This window comes from Eschrichtius robustus, chromosome 6 (genome assembly GCF_028021215.1).
Source record: "Eschrichtius robustus isolate mEscRob2 chromosome 6, mEscRob2.pri, whole genome shotgun sequence".
NCBI classification, from domain to species: Eukaryota; Metazoa; Chordata; class Mammalia; order Artiodactyla; family Eschrichtiidae; genus Eschrichtius; species Eschrichtius robustus.
In genome coordinates, this window is record NC_090829.1 from 136164523 (window position 1) to 136181583 (window position 17061).

At 44.6% G+C, this 17061-nt stretch overlaps 1 protein-coding gene across 3 annotated transcripts in view; it reads left to right on the forward strand.

Annotated features, from left to right (window-relative positions):
- Positions 1 to 17061, forward strand: part of ITSN1 (intersectin 1) — a 221103-nt gene that overhangs the window by 158908 nt on the left and 45134 nt on the right. The window contains exons 24-29 of one of the 3 annotated variants that reach the window (XM_068547010.1): positions 386 to 552; positions 3676 to 3721; positions 6077 to 6198; positions 9552 to 9669; positions 11368 to 11559; positions 11933 to 13411. In XM_068547010.1, the coding sequence (XP_068403111.1) occupies positions 386 to 552; positions 3676 to 3721; positions 6077 to 6198; positions 9552 to 9669; positions 11368 to 11559; positions 11933 to 11934 (647 nt within the window). In that variant the 3' untranslated portion in view covers positions 11935 to 13411. Of the gene's footprint in view, positions 1 to 385; positions 553 to 3675; positions 3722 to 6076; positions 6199 to 9551; positions 9670 to 11367; positions 11560 to 11932; positions 13412 to 17061 lie in introns of those variants that run through there. The other 2 variants (XM_068547009.1, XM_068547011.1) reach the window with 2 other exon arrangements.

Genomic DNA, 17061 nt, shown 5'->3' on the forward strand with positions numbered 1-17061 from the left:
TCAGCATGACCTAGGTACTCAGTAAATGTTAGCTAAAAGTGAACGTGAAAACCATTTTCATGTAAAAAGAAACCATGGCGTTAAATCGGAGATCACTCTCAGTACTGGTGTTGGTGGACATGCAGTTGGGATTTTTTTTTTGTTCCTGGTCCAGGGTCTTCGCAGGAATTGTCTCCCCGGCTGCAGTTATTGAATTTTTATGTGCAGTCGGGGAATTTGGAGCCCAGGGGGTTCTGCAACTCTGCATTTTATCAGTGACTAGCCTTTCTCTTGAATGGACCTTATCCTAATAATTTCCTTATTCATAAACTTGCTTTTGCAAAGTTGTCTGGGATTTCTGTAAACAATCAAGCTCTCTCCGTATCTCAATATTTCTCCCCACCAGAATTTATTGCCATGTACACTTACGAGAGTTCTGAGCAAGGCGATTTAACCTTTCAGCAAGGGGATGTGATTTTGGTTACCAAGAAAGATGGTGACTGGTGGACGGGAACAGTGGGCGACAAGTCCGGAGTCTTCCCTTCTAACTATGTGAGGCTTAAAGATTCAGAGGTAAACCCACATTAACTGTTTCCTCTCCCTTTCTGTGCAGCGATTCTCTTTTCAGGGAGTCATGATGTTTGCCGGTGGAACATCATTGTTGGGTTTTGCTAAGTTCTGGAACGTGACAGCAAATACAGTGTGACCTGTAATTGTTTGAAATTGTCTATTGGTGCCGCAGGGTCAGCCTTGGCTTCCCAGAAGCAGAAGAACCCCCCGGGGCTCAGTGGAGGCTGATCGTAATGAGGCTGGTCTGCGTCAGCTGGGATAATACTCAGGATTCATCTCTATTCCTGAATGTAATTGACTTAGGATTCGGAGTAAATATTCTAGATTAAGTCTTCAGGGTCACTGATTTGAGAAACCCCAAGAAAGATACACAGCAATATCTTGCCCATGTAAACAAAAGTATTTTGGTGATACTGGCCCCAGAATATTGGGCAGTAGAGAGTTTTTAGAATTTGTATTTTTGCCTACACAGTAGGAAGACACAAGATCTAAGAAATTGGTACACTTTGGCTAGAACTTAGTATCTCCGTTGATCAGAGACTGAATTTATTTTAAATGCTGTTATCCTTACCAATTGGAAGTGGCTCCCCATTGTTGTTAATGGGTCCCTAAAAATTCAGTTGCATGAAGTGGCCTTGAGATAGCACAAGATTAATGAAATGGTGGTGTGGGCCTACTAGAGTATGGGAGCCCATCTCGTAGTGGCCAATTTCAAGTTAGTGGGAATTTCAGGTTATAGATGTAGTCATTTAACAGACCCATAGCTGCTTGGGGAGCGAAGCTGGGCCTGGTGATAAGCTATGGTAGTTATGATAGTTCTACCAGGTCAGCCTTCTCACCTTCCCTGCAGTTCCTAGGAATAGTTTTATTTGCTGGTTGTTTTTTTTTTTTTTTTTTTTTTTTAAAGAATGTCATTGTTGTTTTGGGGTTTTTTTGTTTGTTTTCCCTTGCTTTGGTCTTGAGAGCAGCTTGCTGAAATTCCCCTGGAGGGATTTGCATAAGTGTTTTACCCTTGGAGAATTTGGCAGAAGCTGGAAAGAAAGTACTTCTTTTCTGTAGGACAGTCGTTGTATTGTCCTCTGCAGACCTGGAGAGGGAAAATTCAACTCTTCTCCAGGCCAGCCAGTTATATCCAATAAGAACCATGGAGATATTTCAGGGGAGTAGAGGGAAAACATTAAAAACTAAACTGGATTTCTGCTCCCATGCACAAAACCTCTTAAAATGGCTTTACCTTTGGGATCAGTTAAACACAAAAGCCATTACTAGTATTATATTTTAATAAATTAGAGTTTTCTACCAAAAACCATCCAAAGTCAGTAAGTTTCAAAAAATGCACTGTGACATTTTCTAAAGGTAAGTTGAGTTGTAAAGTGCTTTCTTAACCACAGTCTTAAATACCAGCCACAGAAGAACGTTATAACAGTGCTAAAGATTTTAGACAAACATTTAGCAACGTTATTTCATAATAATGAAAAAATCAAAAAAGGCAGCTCTTTCATCCTACTTGGACATAGACTTCAATATTATAAGGCCATATCCCGCCAAACTTAAAAACCAGACCCAGCTTCAGATACCAAAATTGACCCATGGACAAGGGGGAGGTTGTCCTAAACCTGCTTCCCTTCTCTACATGAGCAGGGCTGGAGCACGTAGCCTGGATCAACTTTTCTGCTGCATTCTTAAGAAGCGCCAGGATGGAACCTGGCCATCTGACTCTGTCTCAGCTTAAGTGCTGGCTGTGGTGTTTAAAAGGGAGCACATTGAAGCTGCTTGAATTCTATCACTGGGTTGCTAATTGCTTTGTTCTTTTTATGGACTAGAGAGAGTATATTTAAGCCTGTACTGGGAAAGTAACTGGTCATTTGGAATCTTGTATCATTAGTGTTCCTTCATTTGGATATGCAGCCTATAAAAATTGCAAGGAAGATGAGTATTGTATAACTTCGTTAATACAGAAAGCATAATCAGAGTAAACATTTTAATTCAAACTTTCCCTGCCAAATGGTTATTGAATTTCAGTATAAATATAGGTAGGGACAATGATAAGTTGTGTTCCTGGTAGATAATTACATATTTTTATTCTTAAAGTTACTCCCATTTAGTTAATTAAGCCTTTTGTTTTGTTCTGTTTTAATTGGAATACTTAATTTACTGGAAGATAGGGACACAAGAGTGAAAATTAATCTGGAGTAAAGCACTTTGCAACGACAGATTACGGCCTGGCCCCTGTCCCAACTGAGTCTCTGCTGGCTTGGCTTGCTCAGCTGGTTTAAAATTCCATGAGTATCTATGAAGGAATTCAACCCCAGAGCACTTTTGGAACACTTAGTAGTTGGGAAAAAAAATGGTCTGCTTCTATGAGCTGTGTGTCCAGCATTACAAGAGAAATTTCAGTGTTTAAACAGTGTAAGGTTTGGGTGGAAAGGACATACAGGAGAGTGGCTGCCTCTTTGGATAATGGGATGCGGGAAGGGGTGTTTGAATTGCCACTGTACTGTTTTCCTTCTTTAAAAAAAAAGAAAGCCCTAAAGCAAATGTACCAAAATATTAATATTTCCATGTATTGTTAATATTAATATTAATTTAATTAAAATATTAATATTAATAATATTAATATTTTCACGTATTTAGTCTCTAGTATATGGAGACATAATAGACATCCATTGCACTCATGGATGTCTATTATAGTCTCTGTACTTTTTTTATGTGTGAAGTATTTAATCATTAACCATTTGGACATCAAGCATGAGCTTAGTGTTTAGGCTGTAGACTATAACAGTCTTCCTGGTGGGGCAGCCCCTGTTTCACCTGACCCAGGGACTGGATGGGCCCATGTTACACACAGTCAATACCTGAGCCCTCTGGGGTCCTACAATGCCACTTACTTTGCTAATTTTTCTCTTAAGAAGAGAGTTAAAGCTACACGCTTTTAAAGTACTTATTTCGCCCCATGTTTTCCTTGATACAGATCGTAATGTCAGGAGATACAATGCTACTATGTTTCCCCAGAATGAAAAGGGGAATTTAGGGGCTCACACGGGCTTGTGTCATCATTAATCGTTTTTTAAGTTGCTTGACCAAAACTCTTCAGTATGCAAATGAGACCTTCTGCTCTGTTTTAAGGGCTCTGGAACTGCTGGGAAAACAGGGAGTTTAGGAAAAAAACCTGGTAAGTGACAAACCCTGATGCTTATTTTTCAATATTTTAAATGTAATTGATAGTTGCTCCCAGTCTTTGTTTATTGGGGCCAGAAGCCTTAAAAATGAAAAGAGAAGAAAAGACAAAAGAATCTGTCCGAAGAGTGGTTGGAGCAGATCCTTTCCTTGGAATCCATTAATAACGTATTTATAGATGGTTATGAAATATGGCTGTTGCCTCACACATGGAGAGTAGGGACATTACCAGACAGAATGTTCTCTTGGAATGTGAAGAAATAATTCAGGCAAGATGGTGGGGAGTTGTCATGCATGAACCTGTAGGATTTGGGGTCAGCAGCTGCTTAGTCCTCCTCTCGTTAGGTTCAGGAAGCCCTTGTTCATTTCCTGGAAGCATATTCAGGCCCAGGACATAAATAATGGAGGAGATGAGAGAGCAACACGTATTATCAGAGTGCAGGTCCTATTAATTTAGAAGCCATTGGGTGGTTTTCCTCAGGTACACGGTGAAGGTACAAAAATTATAGTCATCCCTCCGAACTCAAAGTGTTTTAGTTTATTTAAACAAAATCACATATTCTCTAAATAGAAGCCTGAAAGAAAGAAGAAAGAAGCAGATGTGAAATCATATGGTTGTATGGCCTGTCTTCCTCTCTAGGTCATTTGAGCTTTTTTGCTATTACAGCCTTAAGAAATTACAGGTTGAAAGAGTCACCGCAGTGCCGACAGGGATGTGTGTATCTGTGTCTGGTTCTCAGCTCCAAATGCGCTTACCTGGCAAGGAAAGGTGGGTTTTTAGGTAGTTGTAGGATTTTAGTCTGACTCAGATATTGGACCACCCCGGTCAAATCTCTGTTTTAACCAGGAGTATGCTACATTTTGAATTGTCATTCCAAAGGGTCCAGAGGGGCTTAACTTTGCACTGAAACCAGCGAGCTGCTCAAAAAAGCTGGAAAAGACAGAAAAGAGTGTCAGGGCAGGTCACTGGCTACGCAGGCCAGGTCCTTTGAGGAGTAGGAACATCAGGGGCCAAATAGGACACTAATTTGGATCTTTTCCAAATGGAAAACTTGTGGCGTCTAGAGCTAGTCCTTGGCATGTTGGGGGAGAATTCTCATCCCCAGCACAGATTTCCCAGCTTGAGCTCTCAGTGGAGCCCACGTATGTGTAAGCTGGGCTCTTTCTCGCTTCCCCTGAGCTCTGGGATGCATCTGTCAGGGCCAGCCCGCACCGGGACGGCCTGGCACTCCTAGCATGGTGGCCACTTATTACAGAACAGGGTCCTAGGGGGCTAATGTGCCTTCAGGGAAGCAGGAGCATGGGCCTTTCACCTCTTTCCTTCTGTCTGTCTGTCTGTCTTTACTTCATTCCTTCTTTCTTCATCTCTTTCTTTCAAGAACAGTTATGATGGGGAGAGAGTGGAGAGGAATAGAACAGTCTGTTCTGTCTTGCTTCTAGAAGTTCACAAGGCCGTCGCTGCGGATACGCCAGAATTCAGTCGGAGGAGGATTTTTTTCCTTTCGTAGTCGACCTCCTGTGCCAGGAGAAATGTACTTTTCAGAGCCTGGTCTGTGGTACTGCTGGAATTTTTCCCATGAGACTGTTCACATTCAGGAAAAGTACAGAACTGTTTACATTTTTTTTTTCTGTGCTGAATTGTTGTTTTGCATAAAATCCCTCCTCTTGACTGCAGGATCGTCCTCTAACTTGAAATAAAAAGAAGTAAACTTACATTGATGTGATTCCTACCTGATATTCAGGGATCACCCTCAAAATGTGAGCCTCAAAGAAAATGGTCTTGTGGGTAGAAGAGAGAGTCTAAAGAAAGTCGTAACATAGAAAGAAATTAGCTAGTGCATGCTCCTGGTGGTTTCTGAAGAAAACAGATTTCTCTTTCTACTGTACTTGGCAGGTGGAAAAGGTTCACTTGAGTTCCTTGATTCGCTCAACCATCCTTGACTGGACCATGTGCTAATAATAATCAGCACTGTGTGAGGGCAGAGGGCAGTTGGGGATGAATGAGGCCCAGCTGCTGGCATCGGGGTGTTCTTGGGAATTGGGGCAGTGGAGGTAGGGTGCGGAGTTGGGGGAGAGTGGGGAGGTTGTGGAGGCAAGTTGGTATGTTCTGAGAGATGAGGGGGTCCTCGAGCAGACCGGGCACAACCGGAAGACAAGCCCAGCTCCTGAATACTGCATTTGCCGTGTGGTCAAAGAAGGGCCACTGAGCCTTCTTCATTTAGTAGAAAACCGGCCCCGTACACCGGCTTTGACGATGTTGACCCGTGAACCTGGGAGGTGGCTGTGTCTTCTTAAGCTCTCCTTTTCCTGACTCTAATGGTGCGCTGCCATGTTTGGTCTTGTTTTCCAGAAATTGCCCAGGTTATTGCCTCCTACACTGCTACCGGTCCCGAGCAGCTCACCCTGGCCCCTGGTCAGCTGATTTTGATCCGAAAAAAGAACCCAGGTGGATGGTGGGAAGGAGAGCTGCAAGTCAGTGTCTTTTCCATTTGTTTAAAATTCTCTGCCCAAATTTCAATATGCAAGATCTCAAAGGGACACCGTTTCATTGCAAAGTACAGATAACCCTGCACCACCTACATCCTGCGTTTGTGTAGTGAGAGATGCCACGTTATCTGGATCCATTCGGTTCCTAAGCTTTGGGCAGCCAGGAACAGAATTGTGAGAGCTAAGGATTCTTCTGAAGATGCATCTAAATCTGTTGGATTCTTGAGTTCAGACAGTGAGTGGTGGGATAGTGAGAATTCATGATGGAGTCATCCGTAAGTCACAGCGTTGTAGGAGCGGAGCTTTCCATCAGCGGTGCTGTAAGGTGTGGTACCATAGTAGCCTTTGCATTCAAAGCCACATCTGTACGGCACAACAGTTTTAGTTCTTGTGTGTGTTTGTGTGTGTGTGTCCTCAATTCATCATTCTGTCAAGGCAAACCTTGGTCAGGAAGGCAAAGGCCTATGTTGTGGTGAGGTAAAGAAATACAGCACCTTTCTGTGCAGCTAATTAAAAACTAAAGTGCCGGAGAGTGAAGAGTGAGCTGGTGGACTGAAGAAATGTATCTTGGCTGGAATAGAAGGCACTTTTGGCCTGGAGTACCCAAAGGCAAAAGTTCCCCTGGGAGCTCGCTGGTGGGCAGCCATAAAAACCCTATCCAGCAAGGAGGACGAGATACAGTTTATTGGCTCAGGATTCCACTGGGGTCCTGGAATCCACCCCCCTCCCCTTTTTTTTTTTTCTAATTTTTTTTTAGTGATTGATTTTTTTGGCTGCATGGCTCGCAGGATCTTAGTTCCCCGACCAGGGATTGAACCCGAGCCCCAGCAGTGAGAGCGCCAAGTCCTAACCACTGGACCGGCAGGGAGTGCCCTCCGCTCCCCCTTTTAATATGTCTCTTCCTTCACTGGGTAGCGGGAGGCCTTCCTCAGACCGGTGGGTCTCATTTCTTGTAGAGAGTTGTCACCTCATTGGCTTTCCCATCCATATGTGACTCCCCTGTTCTGAAGACTTAAGGGGTGTCCCCTTGACATATATACACTAATATGTATAAAATAGATAACTAACAAGGACCTGCTGTATAGCACAGGGAACTCCACTTCGATGTACAGTAGAAACTAACACAGCATTGTAAAACAACTATACCCCAATAAAAATTTTTTTTAAAAAAAGGGGGTGTCCCCACTGGCCCTCCTCATCAGCCTGCTGGCTGAGACTCCCCTCAGATGCCCTCTTCCCCTTCCAGCATCCGTCTTAACCAGTCTGACCTCTCACAGCGACATCTCTACTCCATCCTCATTCGGTGATTTGCTCTCTTGAAAACAAGCAGCAACCCTCAGACCCCGATGCCTCACTGCCTTTGCCCATAGCGCCTCCCCACATGGTCATCTCCACTTCTCCCCCGTTCCTCAAGAGCCGGCCAAATCCCACTTCTTCCGGAAGCTTTCTATGACCATCCCACCAGAAGCGGCATCTCCTTCCCATGAACCGTGGTGGCCCCGATGCGTGCACCACTCTTGGTATTTAGTGTTGACGCGGATATTATTACTTCCGTGCATATTTCTTACTTCCTCTTGTAGATTATCAGCTCTTTGAAGGCAGAAACCATATTTTTTCAGCCTCACGCTCCTTGTACCTTGCTCAAAAGAGAGTCCTGAGTGGTTCTTACAATCCACAATTGCCGTGCCCAGGGCGGCTTCTGGTGCTTTCACCAGCCCTTCTCCCCTGTGGACACACAAATGAAGAAATTGCCAGTGAGCTCTGTGTTCCGCCCTGGTGAAGGTGCAGGGACGGGAGAAATGGTGGGGTCGTTGCGAGACCTATGGCAGTATATACTCAATAGATTAACATGGGGGAGCCTTTAAAGGAGTGGCTTCCACCATTGGTGGATTAAGTGTGGATTAGAGTTTTAGTCCTTGAGCCAAGGTCATGAAATCTATCAGACTTCAAGGAAAGTGAGATTTGATCTGCGTTCTAAAAGTAACCCAGAAGTATCCCTCTTGATAAACCGAATCAGATGAGAGGGCAGAGGTAAGATGGTGGCAAGTTTCCTTTTCTCTTAATTTTATTTCCTTATTTTGGGAACAGGTAATATACTCACATGGTTTCAAATTTTTAAATTACAAGGGACTTCCCTGGCGGTCCAGTGGTTAAAACTCCGCGCTTCCACTGCAGGGGGCGCGGGTACGATCCCTGGTCGGGGAGCTAAGATACCGCATGCTGCGCGTCGTGACCCCCCCTAGAAAATAAATAAATAAATAAATAAAAATTACGAAAGGGAATTCAAATGTCTCCCTCCCACCCTGTCCCCAAAGGCAGCTGTCTTTATCAAAGCCTTGCTTCTAGAGGGTGTGTGTGTGTGTGTGTGTATGTACGTGCTGTAAGTTAAGTTCTCTGCTCCTGGTGGTGTGCAGAAGGGTAGTTATAACACTTACCATCATCCCTAACTAGAGTCTTCATCTCATAGAATTGTGTCAGGAGTGCAAGTCTTGGTTCGCCAACTTCATTATAAGTTCCTCTGTGTCTTAAACTATCCCTTTCCAACAACTCCCAGCATGTGAACACTCAATGGATGGATTTTGTGTCGAATTAGATTAAAGTGAAGGAGGCAGGAATGGTGGTGGAAAATGTGGCTGATCCATCACATAAGCCTGATGGCTTTTGAAAACAAGGTGAAGTTTAGACTCCGTGTGTCCTCCATATATTGCGTGTATGTCATCTTGTATATGCACAATTATTCTCCATAAGAAGATCGCAGATGTGACTGTGAATCTTGGCTTGCCACCGACTAGTCTGTAACCTTGAGATTGTCGCTTAACTTTTCTGAGCCTTACTCTTTTTATCTGGGAACTAGGAATAGTAATAGTGGGAAATGGAAATAGTAATAGTATTATCCTTCTGGAATTGTTGTGTAGGTAAATGCATATAAGGTGCTTAGCACAGGCCTGGCTCATAAAAAGCACCCAGCATGTGTTGACTGCCATTATTATTATTCCTAAAATCCATATGTAACATTGGCATAAACAATAATCTCTACATTACCTGAAAATGACAGCTGAGAGCTGTTAAATGAGCAGTTTTCCATCCTGTACATACTGCATTGTACTCTGTGATCCACACAATCTAGCCCATGCCAGAACATTCTAGGCTTTGCTGATTGATGGCTGCCACAATTTGAATTTTAGCTGGCATGTTTTCATTTTGTCATACAGTAATCCATAGATTCTACTATTGATGTCATTTGTTTTTCAGTTATATGTAAACTTGGTATAAGTGCAAAGTATAACATGAAAGAACATGAACCTTTGAAACATTTTAATATAATTTTTTGTTATTAGGCACGTGGGAAAAAGCGCCAGATAGGCTGGTTCCCTGCTAACTATGTCAAACTTTTAAGCCCTGGGACGAGCAAAATCACTCCAACAGAGCCACCGAAGCCCGCAGCATTCCCAGCAGGTAAGCAGTTTATACTCTCTGCTCAGAAAATGGTCTATGCGTCATGGTAGCCTTTCCACTCAATTTTTTTAGCTTAGATTGTCTTTCACACCGGCTGTAAGCGCTTCTTGTGCTTGCTGGGGCTGACACCCAGCTAATGTGATATGGAGTGTGTTTTTCAAAAGGACCAAGTATCGAAGCAGCTTTGCTGTGCTGGGTACAACAGAGCCCTTGTTGGAACCGGCTTCCTAAAGGGGCCCTGAATGCTATGCCATTGAAGCCAGATTTTTCTCTTGATTTCCTTTTCCAGCTATTTAAATTGGACTTTGGGCTAGGGGGCGAGGGGACAAAAAGGGCCTCCTAAAAATAAATGGCCGGGGTCTAAATAGGTCAGGAGATTGAGCTGGGAGGCCCCAGGGCTCTGTTGGTTGTAATGTGCCGCTCAGTTGAGACTGAAATAGCTCCCCTGCGACATTTCCTGTGAACAGAGGGGCTGCGCTTAATGGACAGGATGTTATACACACTCTCCTAAAGGGCTAAAAAGGAACAGAGGGCTCCGCCGCTTAGACGGTTGGCTATTTTCTGATTGAAGAGACCGAATTAGATGCTTCGGTAATAGTTGAGATGGGCGAGGTTAGGGGAGCAGACTTCTGCTTTAGGTCTTTAAGCCATCAGTGCTTGGGTGGCACTTGTGGAAAATGCAGAATTTTCGTTCCAGTACCTTGTGGTTAAATGTCTATGCTGTACATCCCCAGCGAAATCAGATTAAAACCTGGCAGCCTTTGCAAGAAATGAAAGGACTGGCCAACATTGTGACTGGTTCCCAACCACAGCTGGGCCCCTTTGCTTGAGCCGTGGCCTCATGTGGGCAGAGGGGTGTGGTGCCAGCTGGATCTCCTCTCCCTTGGGGAGGCCTGGCGGCGTCCCCTTCATCAGGTTGGTTAAAACCGGCAGAAATAGTTTGCTGAGGTGATTGAATTAGCTGGTGATTGAGCATCTTTAAAGCCTAAGACTGTATAGAGGTTGGTTAGGAAAGATTAACTGGGGGTAAAACCTAACTAGGCAAACTTTATCTGAAGTGTAAAAATGCCAGGGAATAAAGGCAGTGTAACCTCCTATAGGTTTGAGGGAAAAATGAGAAAAGAAAAATTGTTCTTGAATGTGGAAATTGTTTCATTCTTTGAGAGAAAATTTTGAGACACAAAGGTACAGCAGAATAAAACACTGATTTTACTTTTCACTAAGAGTCGAACTTTTTGGAGGTCAGATGATAATTACCTTCCACCTTAAAAAAAAAAAAAAAACAGAACAGAAATAAAGAGCAACAGTGAAGTCCCCATGATATGCAGCTGTGTGTGAAGTTGGGCCAATGTTCAGAGTCAGCATTTTGAAGGAGTGCCACTGCACTCAAATAGAAATGATTCCATGGAAGCTTTCAGTTATCACGGTACATTTTCTGCTGACAACTAAACGTGTAAAAGAGGAAGATATTATAGAAACTCAAGGCCTGGTCTGACATTTTTGCTGTCGTCTTGGTTTTCCATCCTCCGTCTTCCTCTACTGCCCCCACTACACAAAGCCCATCAGAGCCCTCCACTTACTTCTGTCCTCTTTGGAAAGGACACAGATGAGACACGAGAGTACCTAATACCCCCAGGTAGCCCGTCCCGCGAGCCGCGCAGGTGTGCCGCCGCCCCTCACCTGGCCTGTCTCCTGCAGTGTGCCAGGTGATCGGGATGTACGATTACACCGCGCAGAATGACGACGAGCTGGCCTTCAACAAGGGCCAGATCATCAACGTCCTCAACAAGGAGGACCCCGACTGGTGGAAAGGAGAAGTCCACGGGCAAGTGGGGCTCTTCCCGTCCAATTACGTGAAGCTGACCACAGACATGGACCCCAGCCAGCAATGTAAGTGCCCTGGTGCCTCGGTTGCCTCTCCTCTCTGGTATCTCATGGTGAAACATGCAGCATTGCTCTGATTCTGCTGAGCTTTGTTTGCAGAACTTAAAGCTAGACCATTGCTGCATTCGCAACAGTCTCTTTGAAGACCTTCTGTAATGCAAGACTTTATCTCGTGGGGTTTTTGTTTTGTTTTGTTTCTTTAAAAAAAATCATTCCTTCTGTAGCATGTCCCCTCCCTTCCCTCCCCCCTTTTTCCTTTTTTTTTTTTTCTTTTTAATCATTTTGGCACCATGCTGTTTACATGCCTGACTCATTTTCCTAGCTTGAATTTTGCTCATTGTTTTGTTTTGCTTATGTGTTGTTTTCCTCCTTTTTCTAGGAATCATATGTTGTCCATCCCCCCCTCAGGCTTGAAAGTCCTCAAAGAGACCCACTATCCCATATCACTGCCCAGAGGGATGATGGGAGATGCAGCCTTGATCATGTGACTTCCAGCATGATCACCTACTGCCTTCTGAGTAGAAGAACTCACTGCAGAGCAGTTTACCTCATTTTACCTTAGTTGCATGTGATGGCAATGTTGAGTTATTACTTGCAGAGATAGAAGCAAAAAAATTACAAAAATACACAGGGTAGTGGGTCCTTTTGTGGCTTTCCTAGTGACTCAAATTGACTTCCCCCCACCTTTGCACAGGTGCTTTCAATAGTTTTCAAATTATTTTAAAATAAATATCTTAGCCTTTTAATAAAAAAATAAATGAATTACTTCTTTGCTATTTTGGTTTTGCAAAAAGACCCACTATCAAGGAATGCTGCATGTGCTATTAAAAAATGTTCCAAATGTCCATAAATCTGAGACTCGATGTATTTTTTTCATTTTGTCCAGTGTTTCCAACTAAATTGTGTCGTTTGGGTTTTTGACCCCCTACTATAGAAGTACAGAGGAGTTCAGTATATCTGTTTTAAAGACATGTAGAATGAGGCCAATTAAACAGAAGCTGTTTTGTGCTTGTTTGTGTGTATCAGATGTACCTTGTTGAGCATGTAATAATACATCCTGTACATAAGAAATTAGTTCTTTCCATGGCAAAAGCTATTATCTTGTATGATGCTCTAATCATATTACATTAATTTTATTTTGCACAGTGACCTTGTAGCCACACGAGAAAGCACCTGTGTTTTTGTTCGGTCTCAGATTTATCTGGTTGAGTTGGTGTTTTCTGTTTTGGGTTTTTAATTTTGCGTGTTTTCATGCCATAAATCCGTAGACAACACCACTGAGGTTGTTACGATCAACAATATCTACAATCTCGCCTTAGTCTCTGTTACACCAAGTTTTATTCCAGTGACTTTTCATGGAATGACATATTTTGAACAAGTAATTTTCTTGACAAGAAAGAATGTATAGGAGTCTCCCTGCAATTAATTTCCGATGTTTACATTTTTTAACTAGACTGTGGAATTTCTACAGATTAATATGAAATGGAGCTCATGGTCCGTTGATGTGTTGGATGTGTTGTAGCTGAAGCCATGTTTGTCTTTTAAACACTAGTTGGAAGCTCTCAATAAAAACGCCGTTGCCGACAGCACAGAAAACGGGGCGGGGGGCAGGGAGCCTCAAGCACAACCTAGCGGTTCTACTAATGACTTTTTAACAGTAGTGAACTTCTGTTTTTACGTCTCTCCCCTTGGGGATTCCGTGCTGGCGATTGTGTAGAGGTCTTTCTCCACTCACGTGGTGCCGAGAACGAGGACTCCCCCTCATTCACTGGCGCGTCAGTATTTTCATGGATATGAATGTAAAATATATAAATATATAAACCTGCGGCTTTAACAACTGTAATACAACTTTTGAATTAGTTATGTGTATAGATAATTAAATTCTTCATATAAAAGTTAGACGGAAATGTCTCTGTGTTCTTGATGTTGGAAGCTGGCAGTGGTGACGGGGAACAAGCAGACTGGACATGAGCAGGTGGCCTGCTGTCCATTGTGATACAGACACCATGAGAACCTCACTGAGTCTTCTTTGAACGGCCCTCCCTCTTACCCTGCTACCCACCCCTCCCTGATCAATATGCAAACAGTTACCCCTCATAATACTGGTTTTGGAGAATAGAACTACCACCCAGCTTCGTGCTTAACTGTCTCATTGGGCTTTTGGTACATGCTATTGATACCTTGGCAGGTGTGTGATGTGACTCAGAGTATAAAACATTTGTCCGAAAGATGTATCACGATAAGGGTCTGTTGAACATACAGATGTGGGTAAATACGGAAACGTTCACATCTTCCATACTGTTGTTCTCCATCCGTTTCTGCCTTGCACACTCCAGTCTCGTTGCCTTTGCAGAAACAAACTGGTGTACACGTTGATGGAACTGTTGGCTACAATGACCACGTGCTTGATTCCGTTCAGGAACTTCACTTATTGGTCCTCCCCTGCCATTCAGTGGAAAAGTGATTTCCTTCATCAATTCAGCAAATATTGTGGGGGAGAGATCCATCGGGTGCGGACGCCCCTCTGGGTTCTGGGGAGAGTGTGCTGCTCCGTCAGTAGAGACAGGGTCCCCGTCCTCATGAAGTTCATGTTCTAATGGGAGGAACAAGCAGAAAACCAAACTACTGCATAAATATATGTACATAAATATATGTGGGGTGGGTGGGTGTGTGCGCGTGCGTGTGTGTGTGTGCGTGTGTGTGATACGGTGATACGTTCTGTGCTAGGAGAAATATGGATGCCAGGTGACACTGAGCAGGGCATCCAGAGCCGACCGGGCGGGGAGCGCGGTTGAAGGGAGGGATCAGAGAACCCTTCCAGGAGAAAGGGATGTTTAAACTGAGACCGGAAGGATGAGTAGGGGCCGGATGAAGCCGGGAAGAGAAGTGGCTGTTTGAGGCAGAGATGTCACACAGAGGCCCGGAGGTGGGCGGAGAGACCCCTGTCACTGTCACCCAGCCCACCCCCTTGTGCAGCGAAGCCCCGTCTCTTGGCCGGGACCCCTTCACCTGTGTAAGTCAGTGTTTCCAGCCTTGAGTTTGGCTAGCAGGGATGCAGTTGCCAAGGTGGGTAATGCTCTATAATACTCTCTATAACTCTCTCCAGGCCCCTCTCCATAGATCATCCCTCTAGGCTGTCTTCTGGGTTTGTTGACACAGGTTGGTCCCCAGGAAACTGCTCTTTCCCCCTCCCAGATCATTCGGTTTGCACTTGATTGTAGAGTATCCATCTGACCCAGTGCTTCTCAAGCAGAGGGAGGGAAGACTGCGGCATCCAGTGGGTAGAGGCTGGGGATGCGGCTAAACATCCTACAGTGCACAGGACAGTCCCCCACAGCGACAGTCCCCTGGGGCCACAGCGATCTGGCCCCAGGTGTCACCAGTACCAAGGTTGAGAAACCCTGGTCTCATCCCACTGGGTGCTGCGGGTAGTGCTCTCCTGGTTGCTCTGGGTGAATATACTTGCGACTGAACTTTGGGTAGAGTTTTGCCCCAGTGGCACGTGGACAAGAAGAGGACAACTTGCTTTCCTGTGTCCGCCTGCCCCGCCCATGCAGAGCAGGACCCAGAGGGCTGACGGCAGCCGCGTGGCCCAAGCTCCAGGCTGCCTCTGCATAAAATGGTATCTAGGAGAAGCCGATCTCAAGCAAGGATTCATTCCCCTGTAAAGTTACAGTGTATTACATCATTGCATGTGCACCCTGTTCTGGAAGTAGGCCCAGACCCCCCAGCAAGTGGTGACTGGGTCCTCTCCACCTTCTCTGATGCCATCAGAAGAAAAACCTGCTAACACTAGCTTAGGAAAACCTTCGAAGTGGTGGGTTTAACTGTATGAAATATTTGCCAGTACTCTTGTTTCTTACTTATAAAACGGCAATTTCATGTGGTTCAACCTAATACACTGTATGATCTCAGGGCACATAGTAGGGTAGGTGCTCAAGAACGCCTGTCCAATGGGTGGGACCGGGAATTAGTGAATGAGAGGAAAGCACCGACTTCCGGTTCTTGGGACGCAGCCTATCACCCCCGGAGAGGAGGCCGGGCTGTCTCTGCAGTTCCCTTCCGCTTTTAGGTGTGAGCTTCCTGAGAGCGACAGTCTCCTTAGAAGGGGCTGCTCCTGAAGCCTCTCGCTCATTGGTCAGTTCAGGAGGCTGAGGACCAGGATGCCAGGGCGTCTTCCCCTGCGTCTGGACCAGGTCTCCGTGCCAGCCCGGGTCTCAGCTGGGGAACAGGCCCAACAAATCAGTCAGTCCTGTTTCCTGGCAGAGTGAAAATCACTTATGAGAGAAAGTGAATATTCATTTTTCCTTCTAGCAAAATTGTAAGTTAATCCTATTCATTCTTTTTAGTTCCCAAAATACCCAAGAGAATTTTTGTGGAAACTACATGGAATGCTAACAGTCCCAAAACTGCACAGAAAAAAAGCCCTTTCTTCAAAATGTCTGATATTTTGGATCTGGTAGGATAGGGAAACATAATAAGGTCGAGGATCATGATAGCTTGATGTGAACATTTCACCTCAGCCAAACTTCTCTTGGGCCTTTCTTTAAGAAAACTCCACACATAAAAACCAGACTTCCAGAATGTTTTCTGGTGTGTGGTGATTCCATATCAAAGGTTTCCATTGCCTCTTAGGAAGGTTCTGTTCTTTACATTGAAAACTCCCTGGGCATTTTTTAATAATATAACTTGAGTCACAAAAACTGAAGGTTTTGTTTGTAGAAAATGAGAATCAGCTATAAAATTGTATCAGTGCAACTTCCTGTTAAGCATGCTATCTCTTAGAAGCTCCGATGTTATTATTTTATCTTGTCAGCAGACTGGGTGTGTGTGTGTGTGTGTGTGTGTGTGTGTGTGTGTGTGTGTGTGTGTGTGTGAGACAGACAGACAGACAAAGAGAGACAGTGATTTACAGGTGACTTAAATGCCCACGTCAGTAGCTTGGTAACAGTGGGTGAATGGTGAGCTCGTAGTACCACCAGCAAGCAGACAAGTGTCACTCTCGAAGATTCTGGCGTAGGCTGACAGCTGCTGTTCCCACATCTGCTTGGCACATAATGTCAGATGATGTCACAAGCTTCAAAAGAGGAAGCGTCCCTTCCTTTGACTCAGCCCATCATGTTTTTAAAAGTTGGACAGAGTCTCCTCTGGGTGTGTTTTCTCCTAACTGACACAGGAGGGGGAAGGGCACTTTTGAGCTGCCATTTTTCATCAGCAATGCTGCTTCACTCAGAGTACTGAACAACTTGACTCCCCTTACATGCCCCACGCTGTCCCTTCCCCCTCGGTCTCTGCCACACACAGTCCCCTTTGGTCCCAGCCCACTTAGTTGCAGTCGAGGTCCCACATAGGAAAAGGTCTACGGTGGCTGCAGGTACATGCAGAGGTGCTCCCCCCCTCCCCCCGGGATTATTTGAGGAGGTTGAAATCTTGGAGAACACTGGGCACACGCCCTGCACTTTGTAGCTGAGGGCACTGACGGTCTGGGAGCTACAGTGACATTCTCAA